The sequence below is a fragment of the Clavelina lepadiformis genome, chromosome 6 (genome assembly GCF_947623445.1).
Source record: "Clavelina lepadiformis chromosome 6, kaClaLepa1.1, whole genome shotgun sequence".
Classification (NCBI taxonomy): domain Eukaryota; kingdom Metazoa; phylum Chordata; class Ascidiacea; order Aplousobranchia; family Clavelinidae; genus Clavelina; species Clavelina lepadiformis.
The window spans coordinates 7,551,277-7,573,477 of NC_135245.1; the positions used below are offsets into that span (position 1 = coordinate 7,551,277).

Consider the following 22,201-nt stretch of genomic DNA (forward strand, 5'->3'; position numbering starts at 1 on the left):
CGTACTTTCGTTCGAGAGAAAGTGCGTTTTTACCATACTTTCAAAGTGACAGTAGCTTTGTGTATTGCCATGATATACAGGGTTTACTAGAGGAGTTGGGAATTCCGATCTACAACTCTACTGAATGGCGAAAGGTGATTGACAGCTCAAAGAGGAGCTTAAAGTGCGTCCTCCTCTATAATATCAATTTATACGGTGCAGTACCAATTGCACATTCAGTTAGTCTTCGTGAAGAATACGGAAACATAAAAAGAGTCATTGAATTGTTGCAATATCACAAGCACAATTAGATCATATGTGTTGACCTTAAAATGGTATGTTTTCTTCTTGGTCAGCAACATGGATACACAAACAGTTGCTATTTGTGTATGTGGGACAGCAGAGCTCGAGATCAGCATTGAGTGGAGAGGAACTGGCCTCCGAGATCTGACCTTAAACCTGGTGATCCCAATATTATACATGAGCCACTTGTTGACAGAGAGAAAATTATTTTCCTACCTCTGCATATAAAGCTCGGCCGAATGAAGCAATTCGTTAAAGCATTGACAACGGAAAGCAACTGTTTCAATTACCTCGTTTGGGCTTTTCCTGGCCTGTCAATACAAAAAATTAAAGCTGGTGTATTTGATGGTCCACAAATTCGGCAACTCATCAAAGATGAACGTTTCAGTGGTTCAATGTCAGAATTGGAAGAAAAATGCGTGGTTATCATTTAAAAACCTTGTCAAGGGATTTATTGGGAATACATGTGCAGAGAATTATATGGAAATTGTTCAGAAGCTGTTGGAAAGTTACAAAGAACTCGGCTGCAACATGAGCATCAAGATGCATTTTTTGCACAGCCATCTTGCTAATTCCCCAGAAAACCTTGGTGCGGTCAGCGATGAGCAAGGAGAAAGATTCCACCAAGATCTGAAGGTGATGGAGGAAAGATATCAGAGAAGATGGGACTTACAAATGCTGGCTGACTATTGCTGGAGTATTAAGCGAGAATGCCCACAGCTTGAACATGCCAGGAAAAGTTACAAGCGTGAATTTTTGCCCTAGAACTCGCACTTTATTTGTCCTGCAGAAGCAATATCCATTTTAAGGAACAGAATAGAGCTTTACAAATGTTTATTTGAAAACCATTGAGTTACTTTCGGTTGCTTGTAGTTCTTAAAACGTTTTATACAATAAACGCAGATGTCTTAAATGTTGTACTTTTTTGTGGGTTATGACTTATGAGACAAAGTGGTGGGTGCTTAGCTCAAAAACTTGACGTGATAAAGAAAAACTGATGTCATTTTTGGAATCAGCGCCCAAAAGTTAGTCAAAAACAATTGTTAGATCAAAGTCAACAAAAATTGTGTTCCCTTGTGATAATTATTCGAAATTAACAGAGTGTCTCATACGTAATAAATACATAGTACTATATGCACAATCATTACTATAAACATTCACGAGTCAACTGATTACACCATAAGATTATAACATCGTAATGTACAAACGTCACTATTTACATTGTATGTAACAACAGTAGTCACGTGTACTTGCTTGCCTGTTTGCTTGCTTGCTTTGTACCATATTCACTTACTTTTCCATATAACCTATCTACTTTGGAAAATCTGACATATATATATATAGACTACTTATTCACAAACAAACAACCGCTCTGTTCCCTTTTGACCTGTCAAAAACACAGCTTTGACTGTATTTGGTATTGACATATTCGTAAACATAGGCAATTCGTAATCAGGTCAAACAAATCACAACTGGATGCCAGCTTTCATTTATTCTTCTCTCACAACTGGATGCGAATGGATTGGTTGCAATGCATTCGAATGCTTTGTTTCTAAAGTCCGGCTTTCACATTTCAACCCAAGCTGTAATTCATAACCAGGTCATGTTAGCGTGTGCAAATACGATTATCGCGTTCTTCCTCAAGGCTTTTTTCCAGATGATTCCAATTGGCTATTCATACGGTTAATCATTCTGTATGCTTTACGCTGAAACTATGACGTAACTGATACATTCTTTCATTTCTTTTCTTGTATATCGAGTATCCACAAAACCCAAGATGTTTTTTCTCTTTTCTTACACCCTTCCTCTAGAAACCTACAACATGTTTACCGCGCGTTGGCGCTATGGAACGAAAACTATGACGTCACTTGTACATTCTCACTTTTCTTGTACATGTACCTTTTTCTTTACGCGTGGTAGCGCTATGGAACGAAAATTATGACGTCACTTGTACATTCTCACTTTCCTTGTACATATACCTTTTTCTTTACACGTGGTGGCGCTATGGAACGACCTGAACCTTAATGACCTAATTACCCGCGTAATGACCTAATTACCCGCGGGTATGGGATTCCTAGGGTGTAAAGACTATACTACTGAGGTAACATACTCCGCGACTGCAACATTCCACTTCTCTTGAACGTTGTTAAGGCGTTCGATAAAAACTTCCACATCTGGCATGTCTGGTTGACCGTCAAATGTTCCAGGGAGTAACAGTTTGGTAAAAGTAGGAATACGTGCAAAATCTAACAACTTAACGACATAACTATTTGCTAGGCCTTGGAATTTTAGTAAAGGAATGGTGCCACCTCCCGCTTTTAAAAACATTTTTTCATAATTTACGATACACCGGTTGTGTTGCAAATAATCAATTCTCAAGATACAATGATCAGCAATAGAGTCGCAGACATAAACATCGCAAGATTCTATACAACCGGCGACTGAGATTTTAACCTTACATCTGCCCAACATATTTATAGGCTTACCTCCAGTACCCACAAAGCCAATTCCGGTTGGGCATTTTGTTAATGTTGTTTGTAGCGTATCATAAGTTACAAACTTTTACTTATAACTGTAACGGTAGCCCCAGTGTCCATCAAAGCAAACACTGAACTCTCATTAATGTTTATGTTGGCAAACCTATACAAGTCCTGATCCAAAGTTTGAACCTGGTAGATTTCCCGTGGTGGATTGCTGTTAGATCAATGTACGTCAGAAGCACGTCGAAGGTTTCTTGCACGTTGCCTGTGACAGCGTCGAGCAATGTGACCATATTCCCCACAGTAAAACACTGAAGTCTTATTCTCTCTTCCCGAGGTTCTCTTGCTGTCTTCATTTCGTTTCGCAGCTGAGAAATTTCGTCCTGAAGTTTTTCGACAGTTTTTTTTAATTGGGATACATCCTGGTGATCTCCTGTCACCGTTGCTACTTCTGACGTCATTATACGTGGTTCATGATGCGTCCGTTCTGCGTTTTCAATAATGTTCTTTGCTGTGGCGTAAAAATCCGGTTGTGCATTTTTAGAGTTATCGCGTAAGATTTGAGAGGCTTGTTGACGATCTCTCAGTCCTCGAACGAGTAGGTTGTACAGCACACTACTGCGCACTTCATGCTGGTCGTCGTTTGGATAAGCCATTTTTCCCAATTGGGCTATAGCTTCAAGAAGGCTTCTTACGGATTCGTCAAAACCTTGAGTGCGCTGAAAGAGTTGTTGCATGGCATGCTTTTGTGAAGATAGTCCTGAAGCCGTGTCTTTTGCTTGTTGAATGAGTTCGTCATAACTAAGCTCGTAGAGTTCTTTACGACCATCGGTCATGGAGATTCTCATGTCTTCCGGCAATCTTTGTAGAAATGCATGTTTCTTTGCCGCATCTGATGCTTTAATGCTGTCGCAGAAGGATTTGAATTCTTTCAGAAAAGACGAAAAACTATTGCCACGCTGGTAACGATGCGGAGAGTAAAAAAATTCATGCTTCAGTAAAACTTGATAAATCTTCTGTGTATCTAAGAGGTCCTGCCGTGCTCGCCAGTGTTACGTTTTGTTGTCCTCACTCTCTTAGATTTACAGATTTTCAGGCACATCTTTTATTTAAAAACAGTTTAGTTAAGTTTCGTTGACACACCTCATTTCAGGAGCTCCAATATAAAACTGACCGTGCGACTACCTGTCGGACACAAGTCGAAAAAAGACACATGTGCTTAACTAAGCACGAAAAATCGTAATCGGCCGCAAGGGAGAAACGCAATAAATATAGGGCAAAAACAAGTGTAACATAATTAATGTATAATGCGTGAAATTTTAGAAAAAATCGTAAATAGTCAAACTGTGATAATTGCATTGGCTACTTTTTTGTTCTTTAGAGTTTCTTGTAAAGACGACACCAAAGAATTGGTGCAAAACAATAAGTTTAACCCGTAACGATGCACTCGATTTCTTTGTAACAGTTTGTTAATTAAATGAATGATCTAATCATTTTCCTTAATTTCAAGTCCACTTATTTAACACTGATATTAAACATTAAGTAAGGTATGAAATTGGAACAGTTACTAAGTGGCATTTAATTAACCTTTTATATGTATTTATTTGAAACAGTCTATTATTCTTTTATAGATAATAACATAAAACATGATTTTTATAACAATTGCAAAGTTGTACAGTTGTACAACATAATTTCCGCGTTACAGTGAACTTTATATGAGCCTTGTTCATGACAATCATTGACAGAGGGTTGGTCGTTTTCTGTTGCAAATAAAAGGTTTTATCAAAAAATATTGTTTCTACCTGAAGTGTTCGGTGCGGCGGTTCACCGTTAAAGAACAATTGGCCTGGAAGGAATGGACGCGTTACATTTCCCGTTGCATTTGGCGAGCGCGCCAGGATTCTTCAACTGCGAGAAATAAAACACACAATGGACCAATCCCAGTTTCATCTTCGACCCTTCTATACAGAAGAGACGACGATTTTGAGAGCTTTCTAAAGTCGTTTTGCCGTTTGACGAACATGCCAGAAAAACCTCGAAATCCGTTTTTGTTAGCATGTCTAGAAGAGTCATTACTTCAAGCGTTAAATGATGCCTGCATTAGCAGGATGATTTATTACAAGGTAGTTTATCAGATCCAGATGGCAAGTTTTGTCGCAAAACTGGCCGAAGGCTCAGGGTCGAAATGTTTTTCAGAAGACGTATTGCTGAATGATGACAAACCTCTTCACACAAATCAACGAGAAGTCAATGTCGAAACCAACATCTTTCACTCAGATTTCGTCAGCGAAGCAACAGAAAGAGATACTTCGAGTTTACACGAGGCGATGCTCGACTTGCAACAAGTCAGTCTACTTCAAACTTCGCAAAGGAGGATTCGCAACAACACATTGAAGAAACCATCGCTGCTACGGTCGAAGTTTTGTAAAGGCAGCAGAATGTTTGCGGCACGAGGAACATGAAAATATTTCCTTTTACACGTTTGATTTTACTCACTGCAAGAATGTTCCCGATTTTACGAGTTGAGACGCACTTACGCACGTGTTGTCCTCACGCTTTCTATAAGATGCGGATGTCTAATACAAGCTTCACAAACCCTTCATTTGTGCGCCTTGGGACGTTGGTTAAACATCGCCGAGAAGAGTTGATGTAGCTAAGGTGCGGGGAGTGTGACAAAACTATCAATGATCTCACGCTTATATTTTATTCAAGTTTAACTGTGTGGCTAATTTTAACATGTTTTAATAGATTTTGTCTGATTTGTGCGTGTGTTGTTGTAGCTTTATCACTTTGCATGTTTTTCTTATCTTATCAAGCATTCTTATGCCTAAGTTGTAGCCCGGTAGCCTACATAAGCCTTGTTCATATTAATCATACGGAAGGGTTGGTCGTTTTCTGTTGCAAATAAAAGGATTTTTATCCAAAAATATTGTTTCTAACTGATGTGTTCGGTGCGGCGGTTCACTGTTGAAGAAGAATTGGCCTGGTAGGAATGGACGCGTTACATTTCTCGTTACATCAGTGCAAAACAAACGCTATAACAGCGCTATATAGTGTTTATCTTTCAATTTAAAAAGCTTGTTCCTGTACGGCGAGTCGTTTTTGTTTTACAGCTTCTTTAAATTTCTTTGTCAATTCGACACTGTGGTAGTATGGTAGGTACAGAAAAAGACTAAACTAAACCTTTGTTGTTTATAGAAAATGTCAGAGAAACGGTTACTAAACGTTTAGTCTCTTACCACTGTATTATTATCATGGTAGTCAGAGCAACGCATTGCCGTATGTGTGGATGAATTCACGAAAACTGTTACTTTAAAACTCTTTGTTGCATGCATATTTTTGGCCACTAGCGAATTTATATGTAACAGCTTCAGCCAATAAACTGCTACAATATTGTAGTAAGATAAGTTTTTCCAACCCTAATTAAATTGCCTGGTCGAAATAGTAACCATTTAAGCTGCCAGTTTACTTTGAAACACAACACCTTATCGGGAAATGACAAAGGTTTCCAAGTTTTTTTGTTCTCATATCATCTTACTGGAGTTAAGTTTCATTTTTCTGGCAACTGACTTCCAAACGACGAGATCGTAATGAATAAGACGCAATCCGTTAACGTGACGGTACAATGATGAAAACTTCACCAAGCGCTACGTTAGGCAGATTTATATTCAAAGTATAGTTAGCAAAAGGTTTTAATTTTTCATTGAAAATGTTGTAAAACCCAGTATTGTAAGATTGTTATTAGGCAATTGCATGGAGCTCAAAATGGAAAATTGCATGAAGTTTGCAAAATTTCTTTTATTTTTTCAAATAAAAGTAAATACGTTGAAGTATAGAAATAAGTCAGTGTAACGTAATACAGTATTAACATCAAATCAGACGCAACCATTGTCTCCAGCAATGAAATGTATGAGATGTGGGGCTATAGTTGAAGTACAAGCGTAGTTTATTTAGAAAAAAACTGATCTTAAAGCATACTAAACTGAGACCATTTTGGAATATTTAATGTTAAAGGAATCATTGCTTTCCAACCAGCTTTCACATCTAGAATCACCATAGAGCTTTAGTGCGACTGCGATCTTTTGACCAATAAGGCAAATAAAAATTTAAAAAGGCTGATTCGTGCGCCTATAGCTTGTGATACACTTTCATCAGGACACATTTGAAATGAATAACGGTAACAAAAGCAACAAAATTTAAATAAAACAAAATTTGTTTTTATAGATTTACGCAAAAAATGGTTTCACAACAGTTTTGGGTCATTTTTATAGCATTTGAAAGCAATATTGAAAAAGAAACAGTTTCAAATTTCCTTGCATTTCAGCGTGCTACCGCTAATATTGAAAGCAATTTTTTTCCTGAGTTGATTCATGCTTGAGGGGCGTGAGTACATGCATCTTACCACAATATTCAGACTAAATATCTTGCAAGAAATGCGTTTCGTTTTAGACGCCTCTACCGATATTCAGTTTGTTCTTATCTAACACAACTTATCTACTTGTACAACTCTATAAAGTCTAAAATGTGCTTTCGAAAGCATAGGCCGTTTATATTTAATCTGTTTTGCTGTTTTATAGGGCAATTTGAAGCTGCAATATAATTAACATGCAACTTGTTAATGTAAACCCTTCCGGTTTGAAGAAGGAACAAACATCTGAGAAATTTTGTGCTACAAATTTATTTGGATGTATGTTTCAAACAAGGGGTTTAATTATATCAATGTTTTTCCTTTACTTACTTGTTATGTACTTTTTGTACGCGAAACAGGTAATATTATATATCCGTTTAATTTAACCGGTTTACATACAGAGATTTAACTCAGAACCAAACTCATCGTCAGAATCAAAATCCTATAGATTTATTTTAGACTTCTAAGCAAGATTTTGTATGTTACATATACTATTTTTTTTACTTCACAGCAATTTATGAAAATTCAGATCTAGATACTGGCTCTTATATGTGTGTTAAGTTGTACGAGTTTAAAATGAAACAAATATATTCATTACAGGTAATTCAATACTCAAGATTTGTTGGTTTCGCTAAATCTTCAAAGAATGATGCCAAAAGAATATTTGACGGTCCATTAAATTTTTCAATTTCGCAAACACCATTTTCCAAAATCGATAAAAATATAAGCATAAAAGTTCCTTCTTCATCTTTTGGAAAAGACAAAACATCCACGTATATACAAAATGTGAATGGAGATAAAACAGAAGACAATCTTTCCACAACTCTAAACAGTGTCAACAGTACTAAAGGAAAAATCTCTGAGGAAAACCACAGTCTTTCGAGAAATGATGAGTTGCCACAGTGCCCTTTACAACCGCCCAATTTACAGGTATGGTGCATAAGTCATTCATAATTTATTTTAACCACAAGATGGCATAAAACTGACATTTGTTTTAAGACCGTTCCAACGCCGCCTTCTCTTCAACATATTAACAAAAGATTAGCTTTTTTGTGTTTTGAGCCATTTTAAGGAAAAGGAAAAGGACGTAATTTTCAATTTTGCAATGATTTTTGTGCAATTTCCAATTGTCACACATTTTTGTGTTGGCTTTTGATTCTTGAAATCGGTTTTTCCAAATTTTAAACTGCCCACCAGGTCCATTGAACAGGGGCAAGTGTTGTTATTGTTTTGGCCAAGGCTCTTACAAAGGCGCCACTAGTCATCGAACATGAAATATTGCGAGGCCAGCGCTCACACCATTGGGCTATCAAGCCGACAAAAGCATTTTAAGTGATAAGTAGGGCAGGCCTAGAATTTTACAGTAATGGTTACAAGATGGGTAACGTTGTCTCGACTTGGTAAACTATAGCGTTATATCTTTATGGTTTTGAAAGTAACTTCTTTAGGCTACATTCATAGCTTTTGACTTAATTTGGATCAAAACGTTTGCATTTGCATGCCTAACAGCTTTGATACAAAATTATTATGGTATGGTGGAAATATATACAAAACACGTAAATCTTGTACATCTAGAACAAACACGACGTCCGTCTGTCATGGAAAATATTAAATGGGAATTTTTTTTGTTCGCTTAAAATATTGTAAAAATCATTTTACAGAATGTAGACAAAACAATTAAAAAGGACTGTAAATAACGTAACCCAAAAGCTCTTTGGCAGCATTATAAAATAAACACTTTCTCAAAATTAGTTGGTAAATACCGAAGCTATATACCAGGGGTGGCCAGACCTGCTTCATGCTCGAGCCGCATATAACAAATTCCTGTTTTAAAAGAGCCACAACACAAACACAATAAAAAACACGAATTTATTCACTCACATCGAAGTGTAGCTATTGACAAACATTAATGCTGCGTGGTGATACTATGAGTCTCCACCTGGGCTATTGGCTTCACCAACTCTTTTTGCAATTATTAGTATAACCGTAACCAAGACTTAAAACTAGGTCAACCCTGACGTACAGATTCAATCTGACAGTTTACTTAACTACAGTGTACAAGTTAGCACACTTCTGTACAATAATGTACTTTTTGGAGTGTAATTTGATTATTACTAACAATGAGTCCATTGTTAATACGTGTGACAGAACGTATTGTTTCATAATCGGATCAAACAACTCGTCTAGACCGGGAAAATGCATGTTTAATTCAACAATGATAAATTCATTAAAGAGCCGCAATCAAAGGCTCAAAGAGCCGCAGTTTGGCCACCCCTGCTATATACTGTACTTGTAATGTAAAAAAAATACTTTAACGTTATGTGGCCTTTAGTACACCATGCAAAATTAAAGAAAGCTTGCCCACCATTAGCTGCCAAGAAAAACCAAAACAATTTCATGTTTAACAAAGATAAGGGCAGAAAAGATATATCCACACAAGTGCTTAGAAGATCATCTTTGTTCGTTTATTCGTCCTTTTAACATTGAACATTGCAAAAACCAATTTAAAGTTATTTCCATGTAAGGAATTTCATTTTAAAGGCAAATATTCCAAAATCACTGCTTAATTAAAGCAAGAATAATTGCTAAGGATTTATATGTATCCTGTCCCATTTTAGCTAACTATGGTTATCCAAAATGGGATGAAAAAGTCAATTTTATATTGAAAGTCGCTCAAAAAAAAGTAAGAAAATATTTTAAAACTCATTCGCTTAAGTTCAAACAATGCCATGTCTAACATAATCCATGAAAAGATTAGCCAAAGCAAATGGTGTTTTTTTGAGTGACAGCAGTTTTCCCAAAAGTGTGCCATCATGGGTGATTTATCATTTTTCCCCTATATGTCCCTTAAGTCGTATTAGTCGTCAGAAAACAGGTAAGTTAACTAGCAGCGGTTTCGTTCGTTCAGCGGAAGCTTATTTACGTCCAACCTAAAGTTTCTGTTGACAAACATTTCACATTAGTCTGTATTGCGTGGGTCGAAACTCGAAATACTTCATTAAAACAACGTAGACAAAACAAGGATATATGTGAATTTGGTGTATTGCTCAATATCAATACATTTTTCCATATATTAGTTTTAGTTTTTTAGATTTTTTTTAAGGGGAATTTTAATTTTAGTAATTTTCAGGAAATAACCTGAGCTGGAATGCCTTGTTATAGCTTTTAGATCAGAACTCGGTGTATATATGTCAGCAAGAATGATTCGTTTGTTTTGCAGATTTTTCGTCAAATTGAATTCGCAGTGATGGTTATTATTAGGGCCCGCAAAAGTCAATAAAGTCAAACATTTTTAAGGATCTCGTCTGACCACGAATCAAAGAATAAAGTTGTTTTCAGCACCTAGGGGGGTGTTTCTAAGAAGTTAATAGGTCAAAATAAAGTCAAAATTTTCAATAAAGTCAAAATTTGTCAAATTATGGGTTTTGACAAAGTTTTTGTGTTTCTTGAGAGTTATTTTTGTAAAAATCCTCTTGGAAGGATTGTAAATCAGGAACTGCGACACAATTAAACCATATTAACCGATAAAAGCAGGAAATAAGTCACAATGCCCACTTGGATCAGCAGTAACTTTTATCGCAAATTGTCCATTGTTTATTCATTGTTACGTATTTAAGTAATCCTTATGCCGAGTGAAGGGGGTTACATTACTTCTTCTCTGTTTAATTTGCTGTTTATTAGAATTTACCATGCGGAGAAAATCGAGGTAAAGTGCCCTTTTCATAAGGACAAAATAACACAAGCTATACCTAAATCTATCGCCAAAAAACACGACGCACTTTTTATAATCCATAAAACACCTTGACTTTTCGACAAAATATTACGTTTGGGTCTGAAATCGACAAAATATTATGTTTGGGTAACTGGAGGAAGAACTGTGGCCTCTACAAATAAGCAATTTCGTTAGGTCAAAATAAAGTCAAAATTTGATAAAAATAAAGTCAAAAAAAATTTTTTTTAGGTCAAAATAAAAATGGCCCTAGTTATTATATAAACACGCTATGCTAAGCTACCCCGCGAGATCTGTAATAACACCATTGTTTTTCTTATTTGGAACATTTGTTTCTCCGGTTTGCTCTATAGTTGTATAAAATTTTCATTTGGGTTAATTTATTCTGGCTCATGCAGACTAGATATACTTTTATTTCACGTTTGCTACGGTACAGTTTGTTGGTTTTTCTTGTTTGGGTAAGGCTAACTAGTTTACTAATAACAATTTTTTATTTAATTAATTTATCTTCGTTTCCCTTGATCATTTTTCTGTTAAGGAAATTTTAATGTATTGTTAATTCTGTGCTGGTACAATTTACGCGTCTTCTTCCGTAACAACTTACAAAAAAAACTTTTAGCTGTTTTAACAAAGAAATTTTTAAAAATCATTTTGCAAACTTATCCAGGGCCCATTAGATATATCATTTGCAATTCAACCACAAACAATGGATGAAATAAAAGAGAACAATCCTTTAGTTAAAGAAGGTGGATCATACCAACCACCACACTGTACTTCTCGCTGGAAGGTAAATTTTTTATCTTAATTGCAAAAACATAGTTTTATCAAAGATCTCACTAAGAGTTTGATGTTATGTGTGGATCTTACGATCCGTATACCAGTATTATGTTATTAAAGTAGAAACTTTGCTGATTTGTTTAACCTTAAACTTTCACTATTGTTTTTACAAGTTTATTTTATATAGGATTGCTAATGCTCAACTTGAAGAGTAAAAATAAGGTTTTCATTTTTAGGTTGCAATTATAATTCCTTTTCGTAAAAGGGAATTACATTTGGTGTATTTCCTGCGGTATATGCATCCAATCTTGCAGCGTCAAGAACTGGACTATCGGATATATGTCATTAACCAGGTGTTTTCTAAAGATTCCAGCGTTTTGATTAGCATGTCATATGTAAAATATAATGCGTTTGTTCAACGATCATAAGTTTGTTGGCAAGACACATTTCGATATAAAAACAGGCTTTTGTATTTATTGGCATTTAAATATTTCCATAGTTGCCAACATACAATATTCAATATACCCTGTAACTCAACGATTCCCAAACTGGGACCCGCAAGAATTGTCGTATTTAGTTTTAATCGCATACATAAAAACGCAAACTCATATATACAAAATTAATTTTGTCTCAAACATATATAACGCACTTCACAACGTGCGAATCATGGTTTCAATAAGAAGATGGATGTTATACGTCATACAAGAACTGTAGATTATACTGACCGAATGTTTTTATGCTTATATCGAAAAAATAAAAATTACTTGTTACACCTCGACGAAAGTAATTTCGCAATTGTCGGTTTTCACATGTATACGGTGAAGCAATAATGTATCTGCTAATATACAGTAATGATGCAAAGATTTGTTGCCAATACTTAGCCTCAGCAGAGGCAAGCAATTACCTGTAAAATTTGGGTTGATTTGGGCGCCGTGCGTGTTCGCATTCAAAAGTTTAGAGAAAGAAAAGCTTGGAAACTGTTGAATTGTATAAAACGCAAAGTTTTGCTTCTCTAGAATGGAACAGGCAAATTTAATCGGGCAAAGCTTTTGAATGTTGGATTTACGGAATCTATAAAGGATGATGATTTTCAATGCTTTGTATTTCATGATGTTGACTTAATTCTGGAGAATGATAAAGCAATTTACAGTTGTCCTGAAAACCCACGACATCTTGGAGTAGCAAACTACAAGTACAGCTACCGCCTTCCTTACAATGAATATTTTGGTAGGTTTTATCTGGTTTAAAAACCATCCAACACCTTGTCCTGTTTGTACCGATAAGATAAGTTCATACACCAGTGCGAAAATGGATAAACATGTGTAAGACTAACAGTTCTTATTAAAACTCCACATATCTCGCATGCGGCCTCACAGTTAAACTATATCAATAAATTGGTCTTTCTTGGACGTTAAGTATATATATAGCAATGCAAACGGTGTATAAATGACTTCTTTATGTTTTGATAAAATCATGTCGTGTAACAATACCACATACTGTATAAAAGATGGCTATTTTTGAAAGTCCGCTTGAGCAACCACTTTGCCATTTATGTGATCGTGATATTTTTTTGCACAAATTATAAGTCATTTATACACAAAATAATCAAATTAAATGAACTTCTCTGTTTTTGCTATTTTCTTTGGTAGGTGGCGTTACCGAAATGACCAAGGAACAATTCACGAAAGTCAACGGTCATTCGAACAATTACTGGGGATGGGGTGGCGAAGACGATGATATGTACAAAAGAATTACAGCGAACAGAATGACAATCATACGGTATTCGAGTGACATTTCTAGGTATGTTCAATATTGTACTATATAGTTATTCTATTATTACTGTATGTTAATGCGTTTTGTTATAAATGCAGTTGTGACGGGAACCATAAAAATTATGGTATATTTTGTAAAGTGTTATTTCTGTCAAGAATGTGGAATCACGTCGTGGAGTTGGTTGAATCACCTTTATTATCGGAAACATTCTGTCTATAAAAATAGTTATACTACAGGGTTGTATTGAATGACTACGTACGAAGATTGTGAAAGTAACGTTTTATTTGAAACAACATCCAAATAGCGTGAAAACAAACGGACAAGACACAGTACGGGAAGTTAACAACAAAAACAGTTAGCATATTTTAGAGTGCAGTAAGTGCAAACAAAATTTCCCATCATTCGTACACCTAATTTGTGAGCCCACACGTAACAATTAAGTGCCATACACTTCACCTGGACCTCTTTGCTTAACTGTTTGAAAACTGCTTTACACGTATCTTGCGATTATTGGACGATCCGATAAAGGCCGAATAACCTAATTCATCCAACTCCAAGGCATGTTTTTGCGTAATTTTATCAAAAACCTTATCTTAACAAGACTCAGTCAAACAAAAATAGATCAGACTATTTAACCCACTTTATAAACTATACTAAAAACGTATATTCACTATAGTATAAGCGTGTATATGAATGACTATACGTATAAAACAACTGCCAAAACTTACAAACAGCTCAAAATTTGGGGTTCTTGCTCAAAGACGTTTTTAAACTTCTTGGATCCGGAACTTTTTTTGCTGCACTAAGAAGGTTTGACGAGATAACGACTGACCCTACATATGGTAAATCACTTGCAATAGTCTCGATCGGAGCAACACTCACTGATTCAACCAATCCCCGCAATCCCCTATATGTTTGAGTCAATTGTAACAACCTGTTGAGCAAATGTAACCTAATCACTTTTGACTTCACCCATGGGCACATGAATGTGGTGCTAGTGGAGTTCTAAACAAGTGTGTTTGTCAGAACTGTTACTGCGACACCGATTTAGATTACCTGTAATTGATTTTCAATAAAATAGCAGCTTTAAAAATTGATTATAACTGACTCGGCGATATGTTACAATTGACTCACTACATGGGGCCAAATCTAACAAGAAAATGTGTGAATTGAGATGATGATTACAGCTATATTATAGACTGAATGAGTTCAAAATTTTTGGAAGATATGTGCAAGATCACGATTCGTATTTTAGCAATATTTTGCTGGAATCAGGCGTACTACATTTCGAGTGAATCAGTAAATTCTGAATTTTGTTACAATTGTCCCGGTTTCTTCAAACTGTGACAGCAGAGTTTACAAAAGCTGTTCATTAGCTAATAATAAAATAATTTGAACAAACAGTTCATGATTATTCCATATATACTCAGTAAATCTGGATTTAACGTAAGGAAGCAAAGCAGAAGTAATCCACATCAACGTTCCAAACAGATACTTATATTTCAGTGAACAAATTCTTATTGTCTTTCAAACCAATGTTCCAGACATACGGTGCATGATTCATGACTGTGTGGTAATCTACAGGTATCGCTCGATGTTCCACAAGCGTGATGAGGGGAATGAAATAAACCCGCAGAGAATAGACTTGCTTAGAAAAGCTCATTTAATGATGGAAAAAGATGGCTTAAATTCTTTAACATATAAGGTACTTACTTTTAGCAGTGGTTTTTATACGCTTGTGCAACAACTTGTAAAAAAATCCTGGGTGTTTTTACTACATTGTTGGTTGGTGTGTTGCTACGTTGCAGAATCAAAACGACCTGAAGCCAGTGACCTGACTTTTGGCCACTGTCAGCTTTTTTTACACGAGCAGAAATTTTTGTTAAAAAACAAGTGTTGAAAAGTGTTGTTAAAAAAGAAGTTGCACTCTTGTTGCAACTTCTAAAATAAACGCATTATATCTTCTTCAGCTGCGAAGCTTGTTCAAAAAACATCTGACCTTTCTATCCATAGTACAAATAATGCCACGAGTAGTAAGAAAAATGAGGCTTTGGTATATCCTTTTGGGGTTGCTTTCTCCCATAAATTGTTTTCTCTCTTTATCTATAAATAATCTTCATTTTGATACATATTTTAGCTTGATTTCACCGTGATCTCATTTTTATATAAAACAACATTTTATGCTCCCAAAGTTACCACAATTTAAAACACATTAAGAAAATATACAATTTATGAATGAAACCCTTATAAAGTAAAACAATTTCATGGTCAAATCGCAAATGATCTCATTCGATTTCATATGGAAATCAAAATAATTCATTTATTATTTATTGAAAATCAATCTAACGCAAAATTCAAATTTATAAAAATAAGAATATTTTGTAAAAAATAAATAAAATAATGCATAAATAAATTGATATTTTCGTTTTCCTATACAAAAAGTTTTGAAAGAGTTGAAGAAAAAGGTGTGGTTACAAAATCAGATAATCCTAGATATGTTTATTTTGACTGTAATTCCAAGAAATGAGAGAAAAAAATGTTTCAATTGTTGATTTAGATACAAAGGAAAAATTAAATTGAAATCTTTATTCATGAATCAGGTAAATATTTTGGCTAACTTGAAAGTTTTATTAAATATTCTTGTGGAAAACTATTATGACTGCAAGCTGGTTTTGAGACATGTTTTTGACTCAGATTGCAAGTTACAATCTTCTCATTGGAAACACCTGGAGGTTTCAAAAGAGTACGAAAGTATCTTAACAATGTGAAAGTAATTTAATGTTGACTTGTTTATCTGTCCAACCTTTTATACATCAGCGAAGATTTGGCAAGTTTACTAGAACAAGGCGACTGGTCATATCGTCTACAGTTTACACAATCCAAATGCTTCTCGTCAGGTTCTTTGTTCAAGAATTTTTAGATGGGTACGACCTGGTTTCAGTTATTAACCAAAATCAAAAGCCATGCTGAAGTAAACAGGAATCAAGGTTTGAATTAAGAGTGGAAGATATGCATCAAAAACGACAGCGGATTGTCATATAGCATTAATTGATGCCAAGCATTACAGAAATGATGCCAGCATTAGAATAGCCTCAGGGAGAAGTTTGTTAACTCCTAAGGAGAATGTTTTGAAGGCAAAAAAAATTGTCAGATGTACATAGTGCCGTGAAGGCTATACTATTATGCCCAAAAGTCGGATCTTTTTTATCAGACTTCGCATTATATTTACAGGATTGTGTATTTTTACACCAGCGATTTTGCTTTGATGATATACTGTACTTCCTGTGTAGCCTATATGAGCTATTAAAGTGTTAAGGTTTTGTTTTTAATGGTAATACTTTGTGTTTTTAGGTGATAGCAAACGAGAATTATCCGCTCTACACGAATATCACTGTCGACCTGTTTGGCCCCGAAAAATAGAATTACATATCTTTGTGATAATATTCAGGAAAAGTTATATCATTGCCAATAACCAGGTAATGTACCCAACCAGGATCAAGAAGAAAGTCACAGAACAATTTTTATTTTGACATTATTAAACCTGTAAAACTGCTCTTCCTAGTTGTAGTGTTTATTTTTATTATGAGGTTTCAAGTTTGGCAAAGAATGATCAGTTGAATATCCTTAGAGATTTTTCCATTGCAGAAATTTTTTTAGGACTGAATTGATATGCCTACTGATTATATACATTCTACCAGTCTTTGTTAAATGATGTTTCAAATATTCTAATAGCCAACGGAAAGTGTAACGTAACGCAACGAAACATACTAGAGTTTCGACAATCACTTTTGACCACCGATAAAGATAAAAAAAAGAAATAAAGGCTATAAAAAATTCCTTACGATTAAATGATTACCCGGATTGGATACTAAACACAAGCCAACAAAAAGTCAAACAAAATTCAGATAATTCAAAAACATTCCAAGGTTTTGTTCTTCTTCCTTATATTTCCTCCTCGCCGAAAAGCTAAAACGAATTCTAGGTGACTATAAAATTATGAGGGCTTTCAAATCGGCTCTGAAGATTGGTCACATCCTTTCCTCACCCAAAGATCCTATAGCAGAGGGAAATAGACAAGGTGCTATTTACGAAATTCCTTGTTAAATTTCTAATAGTACTTATATAGGTGAAACAAAACGATCCTTTGCTACGAGAAAGATAGACCATTAATCTGACATAAAAAACTTTCGATACGAAAAGAGTTCTTTGAATAAAACATGCCTTAGAAAAAGAACACATAATTAATAGGTTGGGAGTATGCCCATGTACTTAATTTCGAATCAGACTACTAGAAAGGAAAATTTATTAAATCGTTTTATATTAACTCGAAACAGGATGTAACAAACGATAAAAAGGCCACACTATTGTCACCTATATACTCGCAATACAGTACTTTACTTAAACCTGTTATATACTGTATACTGCATTTGTTTGCCTTTGACTGCTAGTTTTTTACCTTTGCTTTATTATGTGTTTTTGCGTTTCTGACGTCATAATACCACACATCATAACCGTTTCTTAGTTATTGCTCGGATCTAGGTAATTTTATATGTTAGTAGTTTTCAAAAATATTTCTTATTCTCTTATTGTAATTTGCCCTGACAAAACTCACCCGCATGGGTGTGTGACCTTTTGTTATTGAAATTATGCCTGGTGGCAAACATAATATTTATATAGTAGTTTTGTTATCGTCTTTATTTTTAACAAGCATGGAAAATTTGTTAATTAATCTGTACATAATTGAAGTGAGCCATTAAATTACCATTTATTTATATTTCAATGGTTTTAATACATAAAGCAATTAATGAGTGGGATAAAAAAATTTCTATTCCTTGGGAATTTAGGTGTTGGCCTAATTGTGAAAAAATTTTAAATTTTTCTTATTTCTTATCGACCGCTATACGTACGCTTTCTCCAAAAACTTTTAAGTTACCTTATTGCACTAATTGATCTTCATGAAGCCTACACTCTTTAATTACATATCATGCCATGGAATAAAAATTCTGTATATTTAGGTAAATGCTAAAGATTTCCTGTAAATACGTTGTCTGCGACTTGTTTCAGGCTGCGTGTCATTCTCATAAAATTTCAAACGTAAGAAATACGCCGTAAAAGACTGACATTTTAGTTTCAACGTTTAATAACAAAAGCATATGGTTAATCTTTAAATAAGGAATTTTTATGCTAGGCACATGCTGACTTCATAGCTCGATTTGTGTGGTGTACATATACGTCGATAGGATATACTCCTCAAAAGGTCAGTTTCCACGACCAACACACGAAAAAAATGGAATTCGGTATGGTGGGCTATCAATTTAACTCTCAATAATAAAGCAATTTCAGCCTTAGCAAAAGTGTATTCTTTCTGCGTGTTTAGGCCTATGTAGAAAATTGAAAGGATAAAAACATGAACAAATAACCCCGAAAACTGTGAAATACAGCGTCTATTTCGCCGACAAATAATGCACTTCCGTTATTCTCCCAGAAATGTTAACTTAAAACTCTTTAAGAATTTTTGATAACCAATATAGTTCGGTTATAGCACAATTAAATACCAAACCGACTGCAATGATAATTTAGCCTTTATAAAGCTAGATGACCTTCTGGGTTTGATTATATTTTGCCAGTTGCCAGGACTCAAGTTGCTAGCCAGACGGTTAGGTTCGCAGTCCGGGCGGGCAACAGCCCACAAACCAAGTCATATGGATATTTCCTTTTAATTTATTTACTTTAATTATGTTAATTACTTTGCTTTCTAATTGCGCGAGACCATAGCACATTTGCATTTATTTTTTCGTTCGGTATCTTATCACGATCATCATTAAAGCATGTCATAGCTGTAGTTTAGCTGATCTAAGACGTCTTATTTGAGAGTTATGTTTGGCTTCTCATGGAAACCACAACCATGATCTCGTTTACCTGTCAGTGGTGGTCACACTCATATTAACCTCAGCCCAGGGTTGTAACCAAGTCATTTTTTACTGACTCGAGTCAAGTCGAGTCATTTTGAGTTGTGACTCAAGTCGATACCTTTCAACATAAAAACTATTTTGACGTCACATTATGTGTTGCGTTAACTCGGCTGCTTTACGGTCATAGCTGTCTATAAATTAGTCTGGTTGATGCTTTTTACGAAAAGTTGTAAGTATTTTGAAAATGCTCCGGTTTTGTTATATAAAGTGTTATTTTTAGTTCTCTCACAATCGTCATAACATAACTCGAGTCATTCTGGACTTTGACTTGAGTCATCAAAAAACGTGAGTCGAGTCATCACAACACTGCCTCAGCCTATAAGTCTCTCTATTTATCTCCTTCTTGCATTATTGTTATATGCCATGTAATAGCCCTTCCCTTGTTAACAACCCATTCCGTTGACTGTTAAGCAAACACATGCATTAATGCCTGAGTTAACGTTTTATTGATAATAGTTGTGCAGCCGGAACAAATGAGTGTCTCGTTTTCATTTGTATATTACTCCAAGATATTTTGAGGTCATTCTTTTGATGATAATTTTTAGTTCATGATTTGCTTACTTGTTGTTGAGGCGGAATATATCAATATCTTTTTGTTTTTGCTGAAGTTCAATTTCTATTCCTGTAAAAGTTTATCGACGAGAATCATATTCTAACTATGAAGCGTCCTATCTCGTAGAATATCTGAAAACTCAGCTGCAACGTATGCTTTTTCTTCCGCATTAGTATTCGTAAAAAGTGTTTGCAAAAAGTAGTATACAATAGGAGGGTACCAACGCAAATGCAATACACGAGTTCCAGCGCAGCATGCCTTTGTGAAAGCACAACAAGCGAGCTTTATACGGTTAAAAGTGCGCATAGTGACTAAAGTAGTAGTTGCGGAGAGGCAAATCCTTATTGTTAACTGTGGCAGCTTTGTGTGACCATAATTTTTGATTAAATAGAAATGCTAAAACTTCGACGGACATGGTAGACTATAGGCTACTTATAAGCTTATGTAGTTTTGATTATAGTTAGTAAATTTTAATACAATTTTGTACAGATTCGATTATTAAAACGCGCATGTTAATTATAAAGTGAGCCGCTGATTGCATAAAGAAATTACCATCGACGCTTATATAAAATCGACCTTGCTAAACACGGCTTAGAAAATGTTACTGTATACAGTAGACACCGGTTAATACATCCACCTTGGGCCAGCTGATTTTGAATGAAGTGAGACCTCGTTATTCCGAACCCCGAACAACCGGAATCCTCGTTATCCGACACATAACTGCTGGGAACGGATTTCTTCCTATGCATTTTACCCCTTTAATCCGGAAATCCCGCTGTCCAACTCCGACATAAAAGTTTTAGAAAAAATGTGCTAAATATATAGCAATAAAATCCGATAAACCGGAGTTTTAATAGTGAAGCGAAAAGGATTCATGGTTGTCCTAGATATAGTCGTTAGTTGACGGAAACAACAGCCGATTATCTACGCATAATAATGTTGCAGTTTAACTCTTTAAACTCGTACACATACGCATACTTTGAATTGGAGTAAGGTGCATACTGCTTTTTGAACACGGTGCTGCATTTGCAAGATTGATTGATTTTTTGCTTTCCGATAATCCGGATACCCCGCTAAATCGACATTTCATGACGAAACAAAGTGGTCCGGATTAAAGAGGTCTGACTGTAATAAGCGGTGGTTGTAACATCGGAATAAACAAACAATGATACCAAACAATCCTCTGGGAGTAAAATGCAATCATTGATTTTATTGTATTTATTCAGCACAGAAAAACGTGTGCAACAAGGTTTGTCTAGGTATGGATGTCTTTCTCAAACTTAAAACTTCGGCTGCAGTAAGAAAACTGCAATGTGTGGATACTGCTTTAGCTAACTACTTTAACTACAATGACTGCTGTTCTAACACACTCGGTTTGAACAGATACAATCCAGGATCGGTTATTCCTTCATCACATTATGTCAGTTAACGCATTGCTGTTCAAAATAAGTACACAGTAAAGAACAATAGGCAGGGTTACCATTCCGTGCTTATTTTCAAATACAATGTCTTGAAAATATTAATGTGCTTATTGCTAACAAACGTGCTTGTTTTCACTTGCGTGCTTATTTTTGTCTTAATTTTATAGCAGAGGTTCCTACTTTGGACATTTCGACCCCTTTAGTATATCATTTTGTACCTAAGATATAACAAAATTAAGAACATGCAAATAGCGTCTGGTTTTTTTGTTAAGAACATTGACAACCTTCTCCTGTTGTGCACTGTTTAAGGTAGTATTCTTCTTTCGTTTTTTAGTCTTCCATATTTTTGAGTCCAGACCGACGGCAACCCTGACAACAGGCCGGTATGGGGAATCGAAAGTGGATGTATTAAGCGGTGCCTGGATGTATTAACCTAGTTTTTTGTAATAAAGGTATTGGAAAATTCCGTTCAAAGGAATTGGGAGGTAATAAGCGGTTGGTTGTATTAAGCGATATCTACTGCATAAGTTTAACATGGATGTTTAACAACAGATATACATAATTCAGTGTAAATAGCTTAGCAGCCAGATAGATGCTTTAAAATATAGGTTATGCTATAACATTAAAAGTATAACGCATAGATATAATATAAGTATATAACTATAGGCATTATATCGTCTATAAAGGGAATTTCAGAACTTGCAGCCATATGGAATGTTTTTGTGCATCGGGCAACGTAATTTTCAAAGACTGGTGTGCACCAGAAGTCGGTCATTAACGAGAATTTAAGTTTGGTCAGCAATTG

The 22,201-nt window shown here is 35.2% G+C and overlaps 1 protein-coding gene across 1 annotated transcript; it reads left to right on the forward strand.

Annotated features, from left to right (window-relative positions):
- Positions 1-7,343: 7,343 nt before the first annotated feature.
- On the forward strand, positions 7,344-18,222 carry LOC143463341 (beta-1,4-galactosyltransferase 4-like). Its single transcript, XM_076961807.1, has 8 exons — positions 7,344-7,529; positions 7,771-8,100; positions 11,568-11,687; positions 11,914-12,030; positions 12,694-12,904; positions 13,327-13,477; positions 15,035-15,155; positions 16,802-18,222. Exons 1-8 carry the CDS (start codon positions 7,368-7,370, stop codon positions 16,868-16,870), a joined length of 1,281 nt encoding a protein of 426 aa, XP_076817922.1. The 5' UTR covers positions 7,344-7,367; the 3' UTR covers positions 16,871-18,222.
- The last annotated feature ends 3,979 nt before the right edge of the window (positions 18,223-22,201 follow it).

What these genes read in the sequence shown, in the direction of transcription:
- LOC143463341 (XM_076961807.1), top strand. Translation starts at nt 7,368, where the DNA reads ATGCAACTTGTTAATGTAAACCCTTCCGGTTTGAAGAAGGAACAAACA. An exon ending in ACTTTTTGTACGCGAAACAG is followed by an intron (nt 7,530 to 7,770) that starts GTAATATTATAT and finishes TATTCATTACAG; the next exon opens with GTAATTCAATACTCAAGATT. An exon ending in TCCTTACAATGAATATTTTG is followed by an intron (nt 12,905 to 13,326) that starts GTAGGTTTTATC and finishes TTTCTTTGGTAG; the next exon opens with GTGGCGTTACCGAAATGACC.